The 23,272-nt window shown below is 35.1% G+C and overlaps 1 protein-coding gene across 1 annotated transcript in view; it reads left to right on the top strand.

The window, feature by feature from the left end:
* The window catches only part of LOC144980095 (cholecystokinin receptor type A-like), a 229,351-nt gene that overhangs the window by 137,508 nt on the left and 68,571 nt on the right, over positions 1-23,272 (top strand). The window contains exons 4-5 of the mRNA XM_078927612.1: positions 10,410-10,736; positions 12,568-12,774. Of these exons, the coding sequence (XP_078783738.1) occupies positions 10,483-10,736; positions 12,568-12,774 (461 nt within the window). The 5' untranslated portion in view covers positions 10,410-10,482. The remainder of the gene's footprint in view (positions 1-10,409; positions 10,737-12,567; positions 12,775-23,272) is intronic.

The following is a 23,272-nucleotide window of genomic DNA, read 5'->3' as shown; positions in this document are numbered from 1 at the left end:
TATTCCAACGTCACTCAGCTCTTTGTTGTTTTTTAAGACAGCCATTTTTATGATTAGTACCCACTAAATTGGATTCAGTAGTCTGTCTGATGTCACGCCGCCCGGCAACGGCGGCCATCTTGGTTCTAAACAAAGAAAATCATTACTTTTTATTCTTCATGCTGGCTAGAACTTTTCATATGCCTTGTGATAAAAATGTATAAAAGTCAAAACATGATCAGATTTATGGGTTTTTATTTCCTCTGGATACGCTTTTATGCTCGCCGGAGAAATATTTCATACGGTGTCCGCCATTGTTCCGATAGTTTAGAGCCAGTGTTACTAAGTTACCACGCGTCATTAGGAAGGAAGTGACGTTACGACTGTTGAAGAGTATTCTTTAACTCCAGACCAAACTGATGCTATGCGTTTATTTAAAAATCTCATAACATCTGCCGGTCGGATATAACGTACCGAGACACAAAAACTGTGTGTAACCTTTAACGTTTATAGTCTAATACAATATAGTGAGAACTACTCATAAAAATGTCTGGCTAAAAACAATAACAAAGAGCTTCTTGACGTCAATTTCGTTCTATATATATAGATGTTCAAGGTTTTACATTGTTTTGTATGCTGGTATCCAACTGGTGGATTTTATGAAACGGTTCGCTAAATAGTGTATCGATTATGGAATAGCCTGCTTGCGCTTAATACCGTTCAATTCAATTATGCCTCAAATAGTGTTCACTTGTTAGAGCTTTAGCATCGCAAGAAAAGGGGTCGATTTTTGTCCCACGTGCTGCCGATGTTTTTTTCCATGTCCACCCAGAGTATTATATTGGAACAAGAATATTATATGGGGCACAAAACTTCTGTTAAAAGCAAATGTTGGAGGAGGCAGAGGAGAAGCATGAAGATGGAAACAAGCAGTGAAGTACTGCCTGGGGATAACCACAGTACTAGAGGGCAGACTTGCAAGAATAATACGCGTCATACCAAGGGGTTTACAAACACAGACAAAAAGAAAGAAAGAAAGAGATAGATAGATAGATAGATAGATAGAGAGAGAGAGACAGGGATTGTGTGTGTGTGTGTGTGTGTGTGTGAGAGAGAGAGAGAGAGAGAGAGAGAGAGAGAGAGAGAGAGAGAGAGAGAGATGAATTTGGCAGAAAGGACTGTGAAATTGACTGCCTTCGGTTAATTAGGTAAGAAGAACTTTTCATTGCTTACATTGCAATACAGGGACGAACTTTGGCCTATGGGTCTTATGCCTGTGATGAGCTACTTTGGAATATAATAAGTACTAACAAGTAAAATAAGGAGAAAAAACAAAAACAAAATCGATGAAAAGTAAGAGCTAGAAAGAAATATTAAAACAGCGAAACGAAACAAAGCAAGACAAAACAAAATATTATAAAATAAATAATCTAAAAATCGTTAGGACACAGGAAGCTGTGTCCTCAGCACGCTTGAATTTTTACTTTAAATCTCATGTAAATAGTTTAACCCTTTGGGCTTTCAAACATTGTAAATTTAATCAAAATGCTCCGATTATTCCTCATGAAATTACCAATCAATCAATCAATCAATCAATCAATCAATTCATTTTCAATAAAAACGATGTCCACATTTACGAGTACATGAACTCAAAACGATTATTCTCTAAAAGAAGCTCATTAGTTTTGTATCCTTCCTTGGTGTCAAGGTGAGGCCGACTAACACAATTATGAAGTGAACATCTTTGCTTTTTGGAAATAGATTTCTTTTCTATTTTGATACATTTTAAATCCAGCGTCATTCTCGTATAAAATTCAAATCACGGCAAAGTGCAATATAATGTCCCCCATTGTAAATAGCTGCCTTTTTAACTCATTAATTATAAAAGGTCCTAGCTCCCTCTGATCTGTATAATTTGGATGACAAACTAGTGACAGACCCGACGATCATAGAGTAGGATAAATTCCTGAGTTAACTATTTTATTTCAACTTCCTTCAAAACCTTACGCGATCAACCTTAGGAAACGTGACAGGCAAAATATCACAGTACCGACTTCAACCAAGGCTGGAACTGACGTCTGAGCGGTCATGGCGATAAAAACTAGAATTATTGATTTGATATCGATATATCTTGTGATTGAAACTCCTCGTGAGGCGTTTGATTGAGAAACAGGCTGTGACATTGTATCGAGTTATAAAAATGCATTGACATCTTTTATTGTACTTTTGAACAATAATTTAAACCTGTTTTAATCCTGGTTATCTATTTTATTAATGGAAAAAAAGAGTCAGTTTCTCTCTCTCTCTCTCTCTCTCTCTCTCTCTCTCTCTCTCTCTCTCTCTCTCTCTCTTTTTTTTTTTTTTCTCTTTCACTCCCTCTGTGTTTGTGTGTGTGTGTGTGTGTGTGTGTGTGTGTGTGTGTTTGTGTGTGTGTGTCGTCTACAGGGAAACCAAGACTGCTCTCTGCTATGAATACTAGCAAGTTCGTTGACATTTTTATCTTTGTGATGCAAGACGTGGAGCAGGTTTTTGCAATTTATAGGTGGATTTTACAATGGCAATTTAATTTTTATATAAATATTCTTCGATCCCAACCATTTACGACACGATTTTACACAAGCCCTATGTCAACACCCCAATGAAATAGTAACACACCACTTGCTTGAATGTCAACCTCTTGAAGACCTGAGATGCACATTCCTCCCACCAAATCCAAGCATCAGTAACGCACTTTATAGTCACATGGAACAACTACAAAAGACGTCTAACTTCTACGTCATGGCACAAGACCGAAGGGCTAGAGCTCAGGTGGTCGCTGGTTCGGATAAGTAAGTAAGTAAGTACACAGTAAGCGAGAAGTGCGTACAATACGCAGATTCACAATTTTTTACAACTCCAAAACAATATAATAATTGTATACCGAATATTGAATATACAGAACCTCTATTGATTACTGTATTTATTTACTTTTATTTTTTCTCTGTTTACGGACCATCACAAATAATTCTGTTCATTTGTTTTTTTTACGGCATTGATTTCTGTGGGCTTTTTATACATTTATTTACATGTGCGTTTCTTTAAAGTATTTATACAGATAAATTATTGTGGAGATAACATCCATGCCAGTGATTAGTATACATCGATGTTGTAGCGGATTTTTTTGTAGACTAATAAAAGCGGATGACTAACATCAGTCCACTCTTGTTATTTTTTATCATGCATATCGTGCGGCTATGTGGTCTAGTGTTATGACACTCGCTTTCCGATCGGAGGGTCCTGGGTTCGAGCCTCGCTCGGCGCATAGTAGAGTCCTTGGAGAAGGCTCTTTACTCACATTCTCTCACCGTACTCAGGTGTAAAATATGTACCTGGCCGTTAACAGCATTGTCTCTGTCCGAAAAAAAAATGTAATATCGCCTAACAGGCGTCATGTCCCGTCCTACATGTTAAATGTTGCTGTTGGCCAGAGACCCCTTGTAAAGCGCTTTGAACACGTTCAGTGGATATTGCGCTATATAAAAGCTAAAAAAAATCTCGCGTGACATGAAAGAAATGAACTATACAAGAGTGTACCAGAAATTGTAATACAAGCTTTCGCAAAGATCTACTTTTCCATCAAATTTAAAGTCCTCACATTACATTTCCCTCATGAAAATCGATACAAAACCCTCGAGTAAGAGTAACCTAATCCGAGATATCATTCACCAATTCTATTCGCTTATAAACAAACATTAACAAAGGCCTGATGTCATTCAGTCCGTTGTTATCGTTATTTGACCGTCAACAGGGTGTTACGTTATCAAATTATTCTCTCTGTCAAATTATAGACGTTTAAAGTTACACAGAGTTTTGTGTGTTGGTGAAATTGATCTGCCGGACAATACTAGTGAATATGTTACTTAAGGGAACATACGGTAAATTTTTAATCAATATTGGCACTCAATACCAAAATTTAGCGATTTACAGTTTTAGGTACTTCAAGTATCAAACATTCAATTTATACGAATCATATAAAAATGGTTTTAATCACTTATTTTTAAGGCCTCTCTAACCGTAGGTAATTTTCAAGCCCGCCAATATTCGAATACGAAAATTCATTCCTGAGTAGCAATACTTCCATGATGAAATCAGTCATGCCATATGTGAGCCGTCTGATTCAAGCAATGGAGAACTGTGTGGATAATGTTAAGAATTGGAATGTCATAAATAAATTTTAAATGAACGAAGAAAAGTCAGGAATTCTACCCGAAAAATCAATTAAACAGCATGAATAATTCCATTTTAGTTATTGAAAATTAAAAAGTTTATTTTACCAACAAAGCCAATTTAGATGTATATTTTGACTCCATGGTCACCATGAGATATCACAGTGACGGGTTATCTAACGCTTTGTTCTTTAAAATTGGAAGACTAGGGCACTTTTGCTAGGTTTTTAGAACAAGACGCTTGTTTTATTTTTCAAATCTTCAAGGATGGACTATTGCAATAATTCAATTATAGAATTTACAACTAGCTGCTCAATAGGCTACAGCTTTTACCAAAGCGGGCTGCCAATATAAATTTTGAAAAAATAGGAAGAACGATCACGTTACACCGCTGTTTACACTTACAATAGTTGCCTGCTGAGCAGAGAGTTATATAATATAACAGTAAGAAATGAAGTGAGTAGGAAAGTGCCACAAGACAACAGAGAATAAACACTTCACGACGGCGATGGAGGCTCGAACCCGCGACCTTATTGGCACGACCTGGCCGGGGGGGGGGGGGGGACGTGACTCTACCGTATGAGCTATCCACGACCCCCCAAAAAGTCGCTTCAAACCTTAGTCTAACTAGAGCCTCTCTCCCAGACTTATTGAAGTCACGTTTCAATACACACAAACGCCGCGAAGTTAGTTGGCATAATATAATATAAGATCGCAATTATGTGTTTTAATTATTTTAACCAAACGACACCCTCATCTATCAGATCGTTTATATCCTCCTCGATCACTAAGATTAAGTAATCAACTCCTTCTTCGTGTACCTAAAACGGCTCTGAAAATATTTTCTAATAGGACATTTTCTCATGCCGCCACATACGTTTGGAATCCACTTCCATTCGATTGTCATACCTTGTTATTTTTTATTATCGTCATATTCATCATTACCATCACCACCATAACTATATTATCATCATATCATTACAATCATCAGTTGTTATCATATACATCATCATCATCATCAAAATCATCATGAATATAATCATTATAATCATCATTATTTTCAAAAAGTTTCCAAAGGGATAACTAAGGAATTCCCAGAGCCCTGAATTTGTGAGATTGTAGACAAAACATATATATATTTTTAAAAAGTACACAGGGCTTAATAGTTTGTTATTTTTGATATAGCATTGATGTCATCTTGGACACCGCATCAGTGTCATGTATGGGAATTTAACAAAATGTCAAAAATAGTTAAATAAAAAGTCTCAATATTATTTTAAAATACAAAGAGCCCATACATAAATAATGAAAATCAAATATCGCAAAATCTAATAAAGGTTACCAATAAATCTTTATTGATGAATATTTAACACATCAATCACGAGGCTATGTGGCTATTATTGATTTGCTTGTTGTTCATATTCCTTATTTATTTAACTTACTTCATCTAACTCAATCCACGGAAATTTATTCTTAACACAATCAATGAATATTCCTTAAGAAATGCAAATATCTACAAAATATTGGCTAACTCTTTAATGTTGACATCTAGACTAAATTCAAAAAATGAGTGTTGAATGTATACATAATTAATGGATTCCTTTTTATAGGAGGAACGAATCAATACAACTTGAATTATTAAGGCCGTGGTAAAGCACGAACACAAAATATAGTGACTAGAATTGTAATATTATCGCCTAACACGCGTCATGTCTCGTTCTACATGTTGGTCAGCGACCTTTTGTAAAGCGCGTCGAGCACGTTTAGTTGTTGATATTGCTCTCTATAAAAGCTCAATTTTTATTCCCCTTTGTTTTACCTATTCTCTTGTACTTTCAGTTGCAATTCTGTATCTTTTTTTTTTTTACTATCCCATTTCTTCCTTTTTAACTGGCGCTGAAATCACCGAAATGTGTTGCAAGTGCCGTAAAACCCCAAAAAGCAAAACAAAACAAAAACAAAATAGTTTTGTGTGTTGGTACGTTATATCCCACTGGAGGATGCTATGGACAAACGCAATGCATCAATATCTTTGTGAGTTGATAAAAATACAAATGGAATTATCTTGGCGGAAGTTTTCTTAACCTAAAGCTTATTCTATGTGGGTCTTAAGATTTTAATTTCCATATTTTATACTAAGAAAATTAATATCTTTTAATTCTTAAAGTGAGTCAAAATTGGAGGAAATGTGAGAGTGCACGAGTCAATGTTATGCAGGGTTGTTTACCGGTGTTCATGTTTTGTTTTGTGTATCATTGTATAATAATTAAATGGTGGATAACGATCTAGTATTTATTTATTTATTGATTCATAGCTTTATATATGCTATTACTCCTGTGTACTCTGAGTAATAGTCAACATATTTCTGATAAGAAAGAAATTGTGAATTGAATTGTATTGAACTCTGCGAGTGTGTGTGTGTGTGTGTGTGTGTGTGTATGTGTAAGAGAGAAAGAAAGAAAGAGAGAGAGAGAGAGAGAGAGAGATAGAAAGAGAGAAAGAGAGAGAGATAGAGAGAGAGAAAGAGAGAGATAAAGAAAGAAAGAGAGAAAGAGAGAGAGAGAGAGAGAGAGAGAGAGAGAGAGAAAGAAAGAGAGAAAGAGAGAGAGAGATAAAGAAAGAAAGAGAGAAAGAAAGAAAGAGAGAGAGAGAGAGAGAGAGAGAAAGAAAGAAAGAGAGAAAGAAAGAAAGAGAGAAAGAAAGAGAGAGAGAGAGAGAGAGAGAGAGAGAGAGAGAGAAAATAGTAATTTTTGATTGTTTTGTTTATCTTCATTTACTTATCTAATCAATCGTTAAACGTTAGGACCATTGTTTCAAATACAAGCGGATGTTTTTCGTCAAATGCTATTGATGTGCGCTTGACTAAGAAGCTCACAACGTTGCCATTCGGAACTATAACGGACCGACATACAAAACTAGACTATGTGTAACCTTGAATGTTTATAGATAGTATGCGCTTGGCTAAGAAGCTCATAACATTGCCATCCGGAAGTATAACGGACCAACACACAAAACTGTGTGTATTCATGAACGTTTATAGTCAGGTTAATACAGTTCAGTGAGCATTACTCATAAAACGCAGATGGCAAAAAACAATAACAAAGACCTGAGTGACGTCATCTTCGAACTATCTATAGTTAGTTAATTCAGTTTAGTGTGAATTACTCATTAAATGTGGATGGCAAAAAGACAATAACAAGGACCTGAATGACCCCATCTTCGTTCTCTCTGTAAATCAACTTGAACATAAACTTCAATAAACCGTTGCTTTTTATGACATGGCAAAATTGTTATGTCCCTGCATTTTAAATTGGAAAACAATAGTGTAATCTATGACCTATCTTTAAAATAAATCCGCGAGGTTCAGTCACCAATAATGAGTTGATCTACGAAAATTACTCCCATCGCCTGGATTCATTCACAATAATTGGTTTCAAGTCTCAAAATTGTTTCCTCCAGAAATCAAACCTTTAGTTTTTATGTTTTTGCAAAGATCTAACAGAAACAATAGATGAAGACAAAATTCATTCGAAGAAATAGGAGCAGGGAGAGGGGGGGGGGGGGGGGGGGGGGGGGGGGAGGGAGTCGGTGGGCCGGGTGTTGTCAGGAAGGACCAGGATTATTTAGAGCCATCAGTCTTAACAGATCAGGAAGGAATTGGTTGGAAAAGACCTGTTGTTATTGACACGGCCTTGGTAGGGGGTAGGGGTAGTAATAGAAGAGTGAGTGGGGGTGGGGGTTGGGGGAGGGGGGGGGGGGACGGACGATGAAAGCAGGATGGGTAGTCTTGTGGATAAGCAAAGTTAACCATATGGCATATACTGTGTTCTATAATAGAACGGCAGTATTGCTGTCGTAAATTTAATTGAGAATTTCGCTTAAGTTTGCTTCCGGGTTAGATAATTATTAAGTTGAAGGTCATCTGAATGATTTTTATAGCCCAAATTTTCCGAGAAAAACAAGTGTTTGTGATAGTGAATGTGTATACTATGTTTCTTGTGGTGTCAACAAACTGCTTGCAGACGCAACAGTGCAATCATGGCATCCTCAGACAAAGATCCGTTTTCCATTTTGATCAGGAAACTTTCAGCTCAAACAATGATTGGTTAAGATGACCTCCGGCTTGTCAAAAAGTTTCAGACTTGAAACTTTAGTGCAGTCTCGGGTTTGAACATTTTCGAAAGGATAAGGATAGATTTATTCGAGTGATAAAATTTAAAGTTTATTTTTTTCCGGCCAAAATATTATTTAAAGCTAACGTTTTCTTGCCAAAACTTACAAAGAAATTCCTATTATTCTGTCAAAGCACGACGACAACAATAGGTTATTATTAAGTATTAGTAATACTTGAGGAAACAGGGAACAGGCATCGGTGTTAGATAAATATCAGAACAAGTGTGTATGAAAGGTGCCAGACCAAGTAAGAAAGAAAAATACAAGGACGAAAAAACATCCCAAAAAATCAGACTACCTCGACTGGGGATCGAACCTCAGACATTTCTGGTTACCGGTTTGAGATTTGAGTTGAAAACAAGGCATTACCAGAATGTGTATAATTATGGCTTATTGTTTGAACGTGTTTTATTAATATGAATTTCTAAAGGACTTATGATTATAAAGGATTGCAGAGAAAGCCTAACAAAACTTTTTAAAAATATATTTGGCAAACAATTTTACTTTACAAACATCGGAAGATTGGGATGACCTCTAACTGATCAAAAATATGGTAACCCAAGAATTCAAAGAAGTTAATGATTTAACGAATTATCAGGTTTAAGACTCTTTGACTAGTGGATGGATTATCTTTATTCATTGATATATAAAACAGCATTTTCTGACAAAAATGAAAAATGGCGTTTTTTCATTATGCGGCAGAATAGCCTTCGTGGAGGAGAATGACATTCGTCAAGTCTAATTACTCTTAGCCTTTCTCTTGGATATGATGATAACAATACATTGTTTTGATATGGTGTTTTATATCAAATAACCGTTTCTTGCCGCATGTTTCGAATTTTCCTCAAACCTGTCATTATATCTTATCATTCCAATCAAAAGAGAAGCAGCTGCTATGAAAACGGGGCTTTCGTGAAGCTACAATCGCATCGCCGTTCCTGCTCTCTTGGCGAAAACGGATTGGTCTGGAATTAATTATCTGATGAGAATCTCGCGAGGTCTTGATTAAAACCCCAGGTTTGAGAGTTTTTGCCGAGATGAGGGTGACTTAAATCGATCGATATTTAAAGGACGAGTTTTCTGGCCAAATTTCTAAAATATGTATCTTTTCAGAGTACGACAGTTACTGGTGACTGAGCGAGAGGATGATTTATAAGAAAATCAATCTCGTTCTTAAAGGGTTTCACGCCTGTCTACATCCGTACGTGAAACGAATATGTTTTGTTATCGTTGTGAAGAGCTCGTACCATAAGTGCATTCGAAGTATGCGATGAATCCACGGAATTCTCACAGGAATAAAGATAATTATAAAGAGACAGATATAGCAAACAACGGATAGTATTCGAGTTGTAATTACGACAGTAAATATCATAAAGATTATTTATGAACTTGTTTTTGTCGAACTCTACACCAGGAAGGTAAAATAATGTAATCTTTGCTCAAATTCTTGCCCAGAAAATAATCTACTTTTTACATCGATACATTAAAACGAACAATGGCTTGTAAAATGTCCATAAATTAATTGATAAAAGCGAAACTACGCTGCTAGAAGTTGTGGACTGTCAAAAGAATATAAACAAATATATATATATATATATATATATATATATATATATATATATATATATATATATATATATATATATATAAAACGGACAAAAGGAACAAAATACCAAACCCGGAATGTTTTGGGCTCAAAATTCTTCCTACACCACCAACAAAAATCAGTGAAAACATACATACCGTACTAAAAACCCAACCCAGATCGACAGTAGAGAAATATTTATCTGCCTTCGATCCGAATTGTTTTTGGTATTGGATTTATGTTTTCATTGTTTTATTTGTTGTTGGCTGAGGAAGGGTTTTGAGCCCAAAACTTTCCGTGTTTGGTATTTTGATCTTTAAAAAAAATGTCTTTTCAGAGTACGACAGTTAACGGGTTAAAGAAACCAGCAGCATGCACCGTCTTCAAATCCTTTCTTTGTGTATTAAAAAAATGTGATTGTTTATTTAATTAGAAATAAAATCATACATGGATTTATTTGTTCTCAGATCCAATTCTTTAAGAAAGAACTTCCGACAGATCAGGAAGTGTATCAAGCGAGTCTGAGAATACCTCCCAATCATGGATGACGTCATCAATATTTGGACCAATCAAACCAACGAGTCGTCCACGACTACATATAACCCTAATGACGTTCCCAACTATTCAGAAGATACAGACAGCAATTTGGGTTTTTACTACGGGGACATCGAGGCCTTAGAAGATTCCTGGACAAACAGCTCCCATTTTGTGCCAATAGTCACAGTGTACAGCATTGTATCAGTTCTCGGGACCATCGGGAATACTTTGGTTATCTTTGCCATGGTGGGAGACAGGTAATATAATATGATATATGACATGATGTAAATAAATGACTTTTATACTTATAAAGATGTATTCAAGCACACTGTTCAATTCTTTACTTGCTCTATTGAAGTGGTTTTTCTTGCCCAAACGAAGAGTATAGCCATCGTGAGGATGATGATAATGATGATGATGATGATGATGATGATGATGATGATGATGATGATGATGATGATGATGATTATGATGATAATGATGATGATTATGGTGATAATAATAATGATAATAATAAGGATAATAATAATAATAATAATAATAATAATAATAATAATAATAATAATAATAATATAATAATATATAATAATAATAATTAATAATAATATGATGATGATGATGATAATAATAATAATAATGATAATAATAATAATAATAATAAAATAATAATAATAATAATAATAATAACAATAATAATAATATGATATGATATGATATAATATGATATGATATGATATGATATGATATAATATGATATGATATGATATGATATGATATAATATGATATGATATGATATGATATGATATGATATAATATGATATGATATGATATGATATAATATGATATGATATGATATGATATGATATAATATGATATGATATGATATGATATGAATTTTAATGGGCCAAATTAGGCCAAGGACTTTAAATGCCCATGACCCGTGAGCATGTCAGCATCGCAAATCAGTTCCACATTTTAGCCATAAACATTGTAATTTGATTTGAATTTGATTTGCCAGCAATCACACCAACAGATCTAAAAATAGTGCGAGGCACATTAAACATCATATAATCGAAGTATTAAATTTAAGCAATGACACTAACAAATGCAAATACAATAAAATGATAAAATTGAGAATATAAGATATGTAAGTTTTTCATTATCAAACGTTAATTGGTACAGTTTGATACTAGCAAAAAAAAATCATCGTAGAAAAATAAATAAAAACAAAAATTAAAAAAGATAAAACTTACAGTATACAGACATCGACGCCAACGATATCAAATGTTACAAAATCAGTATTTACATGTCACTCAAACATCAAAGGGACAGTTCTTTGTCAACGCCATTTTTAAAAGAGTTCATTGTTTCTGAATTTTTTGTGTTCCAGAATTTGACATTTTAAAAAATAAATGAATTTTTTCTAATATTTCAAGAACAACAAAATGTTAATAATAATGACACCACCACAACGACAACAACAACTACTACTACTACTACTACTACTACTACTACTACTACTACTACTACTACTACTACTACTACTACTACTACTACTACTACTACTACTACTACTACTACTACTACTACTAATAATAATAATAATAATAATAATAATAATAATAATGATAATAACAATAATAATAATCATAAGTATTCAATAATAAGATTTCATTTGACTTGGATCTGGTAAAAGCAACAGGATGACTTCATTTCATAAGAATATCATACTAAAGTGACCCCCCCCCCCCCCTAGGAATAATAGAGGCCTGAATGGCGTCATCTTCGTTCTATCTATCTCGTTATAGATAGATCGAAGTTGACGTCACTCGGGTCATTATTATTGTCTTTTGGCATCCGCGTTTATGAGTAATACTCACTAAACTGTATTAACCCGTCTATAAACGTTTAAGGTTAGAACATCGTTTTCTGTGTTGGTCCGTGATACTTCCGGGTGTCAATGCTGTGAGCTTCTTAGCCAAGCGCATACTATCTATATACTTGTTTTCACATCTTGAGCGTAGACGTAAGAGTTCACAGACTTCGGCGGGTTTAAAACTTTTTTTATGGGGTCTTTCGTTTTGCAGAAAATCCCGAAATGTGACAGGATCTTTTATGGTAAGCCTGGCCGTTGCCGATTTGCTATTCCTTCTTGTTTGTGTTGCACACGAGACGTCCAAGTTCTTCACTGGCCATTGGGGTGTTGGAACAATTTTGTGCAAAACGTCTGGCCTTGTGGAAATGCTCTCACCGATGGCCACAGTACTCAATCTCTTGGCAGTCAGCATGGAAAGGTAAGTCTCTCTCCGTGTATTACTATTATTATTATCATCATCATCATCATCATCATCATCATCATCATCATCATCATCATCATCATCATCATCATCATTATTATATTATTATTATTTTAAATTATTATTATTATTATTATATTATTATTATATTATCATTATTGTTGTTGTTATGACCATATATGGTATCATTTTAATTTTTATTTATTTATCTTTTTTTAAAACCACTATTAAATGTACTTTATTAAGATTTTTTTTTTTTGGTTGGTTTCATTTGCCAATTTTCCCCAATTGTAAACCACTTTTGAGCCTGTGTAACTCTTTTCTAGCTGTGTAGAAATAGGATGAAATCACAATCTGTTCCCCATCAATACCACTTATCTCTTAAATCCTTGTAATTTTATCCGAGTCTTTAGTCAGTTTAAGATCAGAATCCAAGGGATCGATCAGTCAAAGGTTTTCTTCTGGACAGGGTTATTGACCTCAACTGTCAAACTATGGCTCTCGGATTTTGAACATAAAATTTTAAGAGAGAGAGAGAGAGAGAGAGAGAGAGAGAGAGAGAGAGAGAGAGAAAGAGAGAGAGAGAGAGAGAGAGAGAGAGAGAGAGAGAGAGAGGGGGGGGGTTGATAGATCGGTAGATAAAGAGTAGATTTTGAGAATATGGACTGGGAGAGCGGAGGGAGGAATGAAGGACGAGGCCGAAAAATTGAAAGAGGACGGAGAAGGTGAAGAACAAGCAAGAGAGAGAGAGAGAGGGAGAGAGAGAGAGAGAGAGAGAGAGAGAGAGAGAGAGAGAGAGAGAGGAAGAAGAAGATAAAAGAGAAGTAGAACGCACGGGTTTTAAATATTTGATTTTCGGCTTCGGTATGCATGAATTAAAAACAACTCACTTGAACCATACAGGCATCATTTTCTAATTGCAAACAATGTAAATAAATGACCAGTAGTGAATTCATTTTACCTCCTGAAATGTACAAACCGTATCCTTCGTAAACTCAAAGCCGTTCACTGATCAAAGTATTACGCCAAAAGACAAGTCATCGCCACACACACACAAAAAAAGAAACAAAAATACAAATCTTGAGTTGCATTCAATAGTTCAACCAATGGAATCACTTGTTTCCTCTAGCTCTACTAACGACAACTCACTTGGCGCTTCACAAACCTAAAATATGACGTCAAACTATAAGTTTTAGAGAGTTCTAGCGTAGCCATCGTTATGTTATAGCCTGAAACTGAAATCCAAAAGGACTGGCTGTTTGACGTCATTATTTGGTTTTTGCACCGCCTAGTGAGTTGTCGTTAGTAGAGCTCATGGAAACAAGTCATTTCATTGGTTGAAATATTGAATTTAACTCACGATTTGTTTTCTTTTGTGGCAAAAGACTGGCATTTTGACGTCATTTTTTGGTCAGTATCAGGCCATAACTTTACGAAGGCCACGCTGAAAGTCGCTTCCACTCCATTTGTGTCAGTTGACGCGAAAACGAATCATCAAAAAGAGCTGAGTAAAAAGCCAGCATAGCGATGCCACTGTGAATTAACGAAGGCTACGGCTAAACTCATTTTATCAGATCACATTAAGAACGGTGTGTTTTATTTTATTTCTGCACTGTTAAAACGCCAGCACGTATGCAATATAAAGCTGTAATTTTATCCCTGTCAACATTTGTTATAAAGTTTAATGTATGTTGTGAAAAATTCAAAATGACTCGAATAACGAAAGAATTAGGACAGAGCGCTGTCTGGATGATTTAAAGTGTTGTTTCAATACTTGATGTGGCAAGAAGGATACATGTCAAGCACAGTACTTTGAGTAAATTGAATTCAAAGTGGTTAGTTACCTGTTTTGTTGATATTTCGAAGGCCCTCCCTTTCCCTCGGATATATCTCAAATAGAGCATTGGCGGGATTATCTGAAACGCAAGATTGGTGGTCGTATGCCGAGGCACTACAACCGGGATCAGCTCATCCAAGCATTGATGGATGAGTTGATTTACAGAGCATTTTGACGCTTTCACAATGTCCAATGCGCATCACAATACTGCCGTACTCTGGAAAAACACATATTAGAAAATTTGACCAGAAAACCCGTCCTTCAAATATCAATCGATTTAAATTACTCGCCTCTTGGCAAAAACGCTGCAACCCAGGACTTCTTTCCAGAGTAAGGCAAAATACTCCATGCACGATGTGTCCAATGGCTGTACAGAACCAATATTACCTTTCACACTGTACGATTATAATATTTAAAATTGCCACCATTGCATAGCCAGTCACTCCTTCACATCCAAGTCAAATCGGGCAATCAGCCTAGAAGGCCATACCCAAGGGATTTTTACCCTTGGGGATATTGGGTCAGGGTGGGTAAAGCAAATCGTAGCGAAATCCCCACATGTGTGGCTAAATAACTTGGTGACAGTCGGTCGCTTGGAAACCGGCTGGTCCTGTATCTTATCCAAAAGCAAACCGTAAAGGTCAGATTATTACATCATTGTACCGTATCATTCTTCTTCTTCTTCAAGCACCAAGTCTGTGCCAGACATCGGTGATCATGATACGCCATTCATCTCTTTGATCAGATAACCTCAGAAAACTAATATTACTCTTCTCTTTCTTTGTCACCCAGCTGTTCAAACTATTCAAATATGTTTTTCTTGGTCTACCTTTACTCTTTTTACCTTCTATCTTTCCTGTGAGAGCAAGATGTTCAATACATTTATGTCGATTTAGGTGTCCTAAAAATGTACCGTATCATTAAATAACGGTAAATGTAGGTTGACCTTGAATCTTTTTATCTTATGACAACCAGCTTTCGAGAAGCATTAGATCTGTTATTTCTTTGGTAACCCCCCCCCCCTTTCCCCGAGGTTAATGTCCTGGAATCGAGCCTTCTAGGCGACTAGTTGAGCCCATGTAAGAGGCTCTTTAATCACATTCTTTTACCGTACACAGATTTAAAATGAGTATGCGGCCGTTAACAGCGTTGTGTCCGAAAAAATGAAATTATCGCCAAACAGGTTCCATGTCACGTCCTACGTGTTAAGTGTTGCTGTTGGCCAGGGACCCCTTGTAAAGAGCTTTGCGCACGTTTAGTGGATAATGCTCTATATAAAAGCTCAATTTTTTATATATATGAAGTTTTCTGAATATGGAAAATGTGTTTGTCATTCCATGGTACAGAAAGGGCCAAAGCAAAATATGTGCACCTATCTAAAAAAGAAAGGAAAGATATATCGAGTTTCTTAGGGTTGTGGCCGGGGAAATACGAACGGAACAGTAGAACTACAAAAGATCCCTCTGAAGATTAGCTTAGCTTGGCACTAGGATTAGCATTTTTGGGTTGGAGGGTGTTATCTAGACTGGATCTCATTTAAATATTACTACTACTGCCTTAGTCTCTCTCCCTCCCCCCCCCCCCCGACTCCTCCGGCCATCCATCGTCTTTTCCTTTAATTACAAATCAGTATCGTTACTACTACTTATACTACTACTACTACTACTACTACTACTACTACTACTACTACTACTACTACTACTACTACTACTACTACTCCTACTACTACTACTACTACTACTACTACTACTACTACTACTACTACTACTACTACTACTACTACTACTACTATTACTACAGAGCATTTTGACGCTTTCACAATGTCCAATGCGCATCACAATACTGCCGTACTCTGGAAAAACACATATTAGAAAATTTGACCAGAAAACCCGTCCTTCAAATATCAATCGATTTAAATTACTCGCCTCTTGGCAAAAACGCTGTATTACTACTATTAGGCATCGTGGAGAAAATCGGGCCTTGAGATTGACCGGCTGATATATATAGCAAAAAAACATAAGTATAAAACCACCTGCAAAAAAGCAAAAAGAAACTATTATAACACGAAACTGTCATCAGTGAGGGACACTAAGGAATTTTTCTCTGTTTCAAAGGAACTTTTAGGGGAAGAAAAGGGCATGTGTCTACCCACTAATATCCCGGTAGAAAAGCAGCCGGATGCATTTTCAGATTTCTTTTCGGGAAAAATATCAAAAATTCGGAACAATTTGGACCTCGTGCAAAATGAAGATATAAATTTCCACCCTTTTTCGGGTTCACAGGGATTCTCTTGTTTTAAAGAAACAACTGAAGAAGAGATTTCTAAAATAATTTTTTCATCTTCCTCGAAGTCATGTGATTTAGATCCTTTACCAACTAATATTTTGAAATTATGTCTTCCTGAATTGATACCTTGCATAACTTATATTATAAATCAGTCACTTATCTCAGGACAAGTCCCAGATATCTATAAACATGCAATTGTAAAGCCTCTCATAAAAAAGCAAAATCTCGATGTAAATGACCTTAGTAACTACCGTCCCGTCTCAAATCTGCCATTTCTTTCTAAAATCCTTGAAAAAGTTGTACTCAGACGTCTTTCACAACATCTCCATGAAAACAATCTATGGGAAAAATTTCAGTCAGCTTATCGTTCTTACCACAGCACAGAAACTGCTCTGTGCTGTGTTGCGAGTGATTTGCTTGATGTTTTAGATAAAGGTTCTGTTTCTCTTCTGACATTGTTAGACCTTTCGGCGGCGTTTGATACTATTGATCACGGTATTCTCATTAAACGACTTAATATAACTTTTGGCTTGTCTGGGACTGTCTTGCAGTGGTTTGAATCTTATTTAGATGGCAGAAAGCAACAGGTTATGATTTTAGATAAACTTTCTCGTCAACATACATTGTCTTTTGGTGTTCCTCAAGGCTCTGTTTTGGGTCCAATTCTTTTTGTTTTGTATACTTCTCCATTATCTAATGTCATCACTGGTCATGGGCTGCGCTATCATCTCTATGCAGATGATACGCAACTTTATGCTACTGATAAAACTAAAAATCTCGAAAATATTGTGAAACGTGTGGAAGAATGTGTGACGGATGTGAAAGAGTGGATGGATGCAAACAAATTGAAAATGAATGAGTCAAAAACAGAAGTGATGACTGTGGGAAATAGAGGACAGTTGAAGGTGAATGATGGTCTTGAGGTGTTGATTGGGGGAGAAAAGATCAAAGTTTCAAAGACTGTGAAAAATTTGGGTGTCTATTTTGATTCAGAAATGAGAATGTCAGCTCACATTTCTGCTCTCTGTAAATCTTTATACTTTCAATTGAAGAAAATCAGTTCGATCCGTCAGTATATTGCAATTGGAACATGTAAAACATTGGTTGTTTCCCTCATTTTTTCGAAACTAGATTATTGTAACTCGCTGCTTGTCAACTTGCCTCAGGCTTCTATTAAACAATTACAACTGCTGCAAAACAGTGCAGCAAGATTAGTTTTTGGCAAAAAAAAATTTGATCATGCAACCCCTTTGTTGGCATCTCTCCATTGGTTGCCCATTGAAAAGCGCACATATTACAAAGCAGCGTGTCTTGTTTATAAGTGTTTGGCTGGTATAGGACCGGCATATCTCACAGATCACGTGGTCATGTGTAAATTTGAAAATTACACTTTAAGATCATGTAATGACCAAACGAAAATTTCGGAAAAAAGATCAAGAACAAAATTTGGTGATAGATCGTTTGCTTGTTTCGGCCCCAAGATTTGGAATGAACTGCCACGTGGTCTGAGGGAGTGCAAATCTTTGCCTACTTTTAAAAAGAATCTGAAGACACATTTTTACTGTATTTGTTTTTCTTGACTCTATATGAATCCTTGATTTGGCTATGAATTATTATTGTTGTTATTATTATTATTATTATTATTATTATTATTATTATTTTTTTTTTTTTTTTTTCACTTAAAATTGATATTTATATTGTAAAGTGCCCAGAGCTTGTGTTTTACACGAGAATGAGCGCTATATAAATGTGTATTATTATTATTATTATTACTACTACTACTACTACTACTACTACTACTACTACTAATACTACTGCTGCTGCTACTACTACTACTACTACTACTACTACTACTACTACTACTTCTTCTGCTAGTACTACTACTACTACTACTACTACTACTACTACTACTACTACTACTACAGCAACCACTACTACTACTACTACTACTACTACTACTACTACTACTACAACTACTACTACTACTGTTGCTTCTGCTGTTGCTACTGCCACTAATGATTATACTAATACCCACATCCCTTTTTTGTATTTATTTGCAACTCCTTTATTCACTTAATTAATTGAGCACATTTTAGAAATATCTATTGTTCTATTTTAATTCGTGCTTCCTTACAAAGGAGCATACTATTTCCTGTCCATCAATGTTTCTGTTTATTCATCTTAACAACACCACTACCACATTATCTCATTCGTCTGTAGTGTTTCATCCATCCTGTTTTGTTGATAAAGGGGAAACCCGAAACATCCATTTTATCTGTTTTCGTATATTAAATTGAAGCTTACATTAATTCAATTTCACATTGTTATTTATTTCTTCGAGCTTTGAGCAGCAACATTTACATTATAATAGTCTTTTGTAATTGTGACATAATGTAGATAGTATGCCATAAATAATAAATTCAAAATTTAACGCAAACTACATTAGTGGAAATTTTATAACAGTAAAATCGAATTGTGTTTATTTGGAAACAAGCACTACGTGAACTCATTATCACTAGGTGGAACTACCATGTCAGCACGATATTCTTTGGAAAAGCGATGAATTCATCTCATACTTTGTGGTGCGTAACTTGTTTACATAATTTAACAGTGTAAAATCTCTAATTTTATTACATCTGTTTTAGAGTAGTCTTTTTTTATTGATCTTAAAGAAGAAAACTTTTTTAAAATACGGTCCAAAATCTATATTCAGTTAAGACAGATTAATTCAGAGGTTGACACACATTTTTACAAATTTTGATAGAGGGACAGTTGAGAAATACTAGAAAAACACGCGCCATTAATAAAAAATCTGACTATTTAAATCAAGTCTTCAACATTATGATGATCATATTGGTTTGAAAATGGAAACCAGAAACGAGAAATTCTTTTTTTTTTAAAGCAGCACTCTCCCTCTCACACAACTTGAACGCATTTCCAACAAATAATTCAAAGCTGAACTTCAATTTTCCTCGGTAATCCACAAGTTCGAAAACAGGATCACAATCCAAAGCAAAGCAATGCAACAATAACAACACAAAAGCCCCGGCTCTCAACATCACATCAAGTTGACCTCGTGCAGGGTTATCAGATTCATTTAGAAGAAAAAAAGTAAAACAATCCATTTACTAATGCCAAATGATGTGAAAAACTGCCAAACCTTTCCAAGTATCACTTCTGCTATCTGCTAAAATGCAAATAGAAATGGAGTATAAAACTGTATGTTTCTCTCTCACTCTCATGAGTTTGTCTTGATTTAATCAAATTTTACTTTGTCTTACCAGTCAAGGGCGACCTTTTTACATTTTGTGAAATTAGTATAATACATCCATAAAATCAGTTAAATTGAAAAAGAAAAAAGATGTCAAAATAGTGCCTAAATTATACCAAAATCAATTTTTCAAGCCAATTATCTTAAAAGAAAAAAAAAGAGCCATGTTTTTTTTCAATTTGGTAACAAATCCCCAAATCGGCAACCCTGACACTGTGTGACCAACGTTATAGTCCGTTCCACAAGCCGTGCGCACGCGTTGACGTGGATATCTTCACAACCATCTGATGGATTTGAACGATAATTGGCTGAAACCCTAGAATTGTTAGTGACATTAAGCTGATTTTTTTCATTGGTTACAAAACCATACTTTGAGGGTTTTCTTCTTACGGTATATAAGGGGCAGCGTGGATCAGCGGTACGGTCTTTGCTTCGTACCCGAAAGGAACCGATTTCGACCACCCGCCGCCGCTGCGCTGTATGGCCTGAGCAAGTCACCTCGTCCTAGCTCACTTTGCGGCACTGCTCTGCGGCTGACGCCTGGGTTATTCCAGCCTTCCCTTGGAATAAACCCTAAAGACAAATGTCCCCGTGGGTCTCAACAAATGGAATGTTATGTTTGTATTATTGTTGTTTAAAAATCGAAGGGTCTGGGATGAGTCAACTTTTGCAACACAGTGAATTCATTCTGTTGTGATTAGATCACTGAACTCCCCACAGGCTTGGCCCGGGGTTTACTTTTCACGAGATTCATGCGCACTACTCTCTAACATTGCCACTCTGAATTCAAAATGACACAACAAATTATACACTTTGCACACACTTAACATAAACAATTGATATATTTTAATAGTTGAATGCCAGATGCGGAGCTTCCTGTTGTGATTTCTACATCCATTAAAATAACTGATAACAATATGGATTAAACATGCAAAAAATTTAATAATAATAATAATAATAATAATAATAATAATAATAATAATAATAATAATAATAATAATAATACTTTATTGCATCCCAAAAAGGAAATTTTTTGTACAGACGTGTTATAATTTACACAATAAGATAAAAATACAATGGAAATAGGATGTATATAATATATATAATATATAATATATATTATATTATATATATATATAATATATATATATAATATATATAAAGGAGCAGCTTTATAATATGAATAATTTCAACACTGTAAAATAGTTAAAACTGTCACTATAAATTGAAAATTGAAAAGATTGCAAAACAAATAAATTAATAAATTAATATTTATATTTTTTTAAAGTAAAAATGAGAAATAATTATATAAAATGATTATTGCTTGTTGTTATAAAGCCTAATACTGGACGGCAGAAAAGATTTTCGGTGAAATTTGTCACAATAAAAACATTTGCAAGTATTTATCAAGAGAGGTGAAGCGCAAAATTCATGGCATGTTTCGAATAGCATTTCTGTCAATAGATTGAACACAACCAGGAACTCAGAGTGGAGAGGTAAAAAAAATAATTATATCATTATAATTATGCACCTCTTGTATTAGAAAACTGCGGTTTCTTTAAAAGGTTTTACTATACAAAACTTACTTGGAATCTGGTATTCAAGAAGTTCAGCTTTCGTGATATTTCACATTATTACATTCAAAGGACTCCCCTCCTCTGTGAACATAATTCAAGAACAGCAAACATGTACAGTGCTCGATGGGTGACCAGTGGGTTTTCTTGACATGTCTTGTGCGACCTTTATCAGTTATCTTGCTCAACAATTGGTTGGAGAAAGTTGGTCTTTGTGAAATAATTTCTTCTCGCCCTATCGAAGACGGGCGTAAAAATTCGGAGGACCCCCTCCCCCCCCCCCCCCCCCCCCCCTTTGTTTTACATCAATGTTGTCCACAAACCGTACAAGCACCTAACGGCCTGCTTGTGTCGTACAATAATATATTACATGTCCATTCATTGTCAACCAGGGAAAAGATAAATTAAAAACGCTCTGAGCTTTTTATTTCAACACTGTTAAGTTCTATTTAAATGATATGTATTGTTACACTATTTGAAACAATCCAAAATTCTTTGCTAAGCTACGCCACTGAATGCAACTTTGTTGTGAATATTTTCCCCATGAAAAAGAGAATTAACACACCATTACTGTAAACATTTATAGATTTTAGTCATATTCTATTGCAAACGACGAAAATATCAAAGGAACTCGGCATTACAAGAAAACAGTGGTCTATCACTATCGGTATTTAAAATTTGTAATGCCACTTAAAATATAAGCCCTCATGCAAAAAATCACGAAACCATATTTCGTATCTTTGGAGGAATTTGCGATATTCTGTGCGCACGAGACTTGGAACGGGCCAAAGTGAGTTTGATCTTATTGAAGTGGAACCTCCGTTAATTCTTAGTCTTCCAAATCTAAATTCAAAGTTTATTTTAAATAAGTTTCTCAACTGAAAATATTTGTTGCTTTCTTGTGACAAATGAATCAAATTGAGTTTAGCAATGCTTTTTTTATAAACCCAATGATATCGTATCTTGCAAGGGGAAATGGAGAATTCCAAGTTGGTTGGGCTTTCTGATATGTTTTGATGGTGAGATTTAAGGAGCAGATTTACAATGATCAATATAACTTGAATTCATTACAAAATAATGCTTTTTAAGACTTCTTAGTTTAGAAAAATCTAAAAATCTTACTTTAAGGGGTGAAATAAATGTATTTTATCGTTATTAAATTCCTTAGTTTTTAACCTAATCTAACACTCTCTCGCCAGCTCATGGTGTTATGTAAAATACCTTATTTCATAGATACAAAGCCATTTAAAACGCCATTTTCTCTTATCGCATTCAAGTTTAAAACAATCATGTAGCCGGCAACAGCGTTGTTTCTGTGGATTTTGTGTGACATAAAATCTCACGTTGTATTCGACATTATAGAGAAATCATAAATTCCCCATATTTTGAAACTGATTACTTAATTCTACATTCGCGATTCTCAATAACTAGTCCACATTTATTTGATATTGTAGGAACCCATCAGTCATTCTGAGTGGATTTGAGCGAATTTTACATTTTCAATTCGATACAATGGATTGCATACAA

This window comes from Berghia stephanieae, chromosome 1 (assembly GCF_034508935.2).
Source record: "Berghia stephanieae isolate SIO BIC M18660-M18661 chromosome 1, UCSD_Bste_1.3, whole genome shotgun sequence".
NCBI classification, from domain to species: Eukaryota; Metazoa; Mollusca; class Gastropoda; order Nudibranchia; family Aeolidiidae; genus Berghia; species Berghia stephanieae.
The sequence above is the reverse complement of the archived record's forward strand: the minus strand, read 5'-3'. Positions and strand labels throughout refer to the sequence as shown.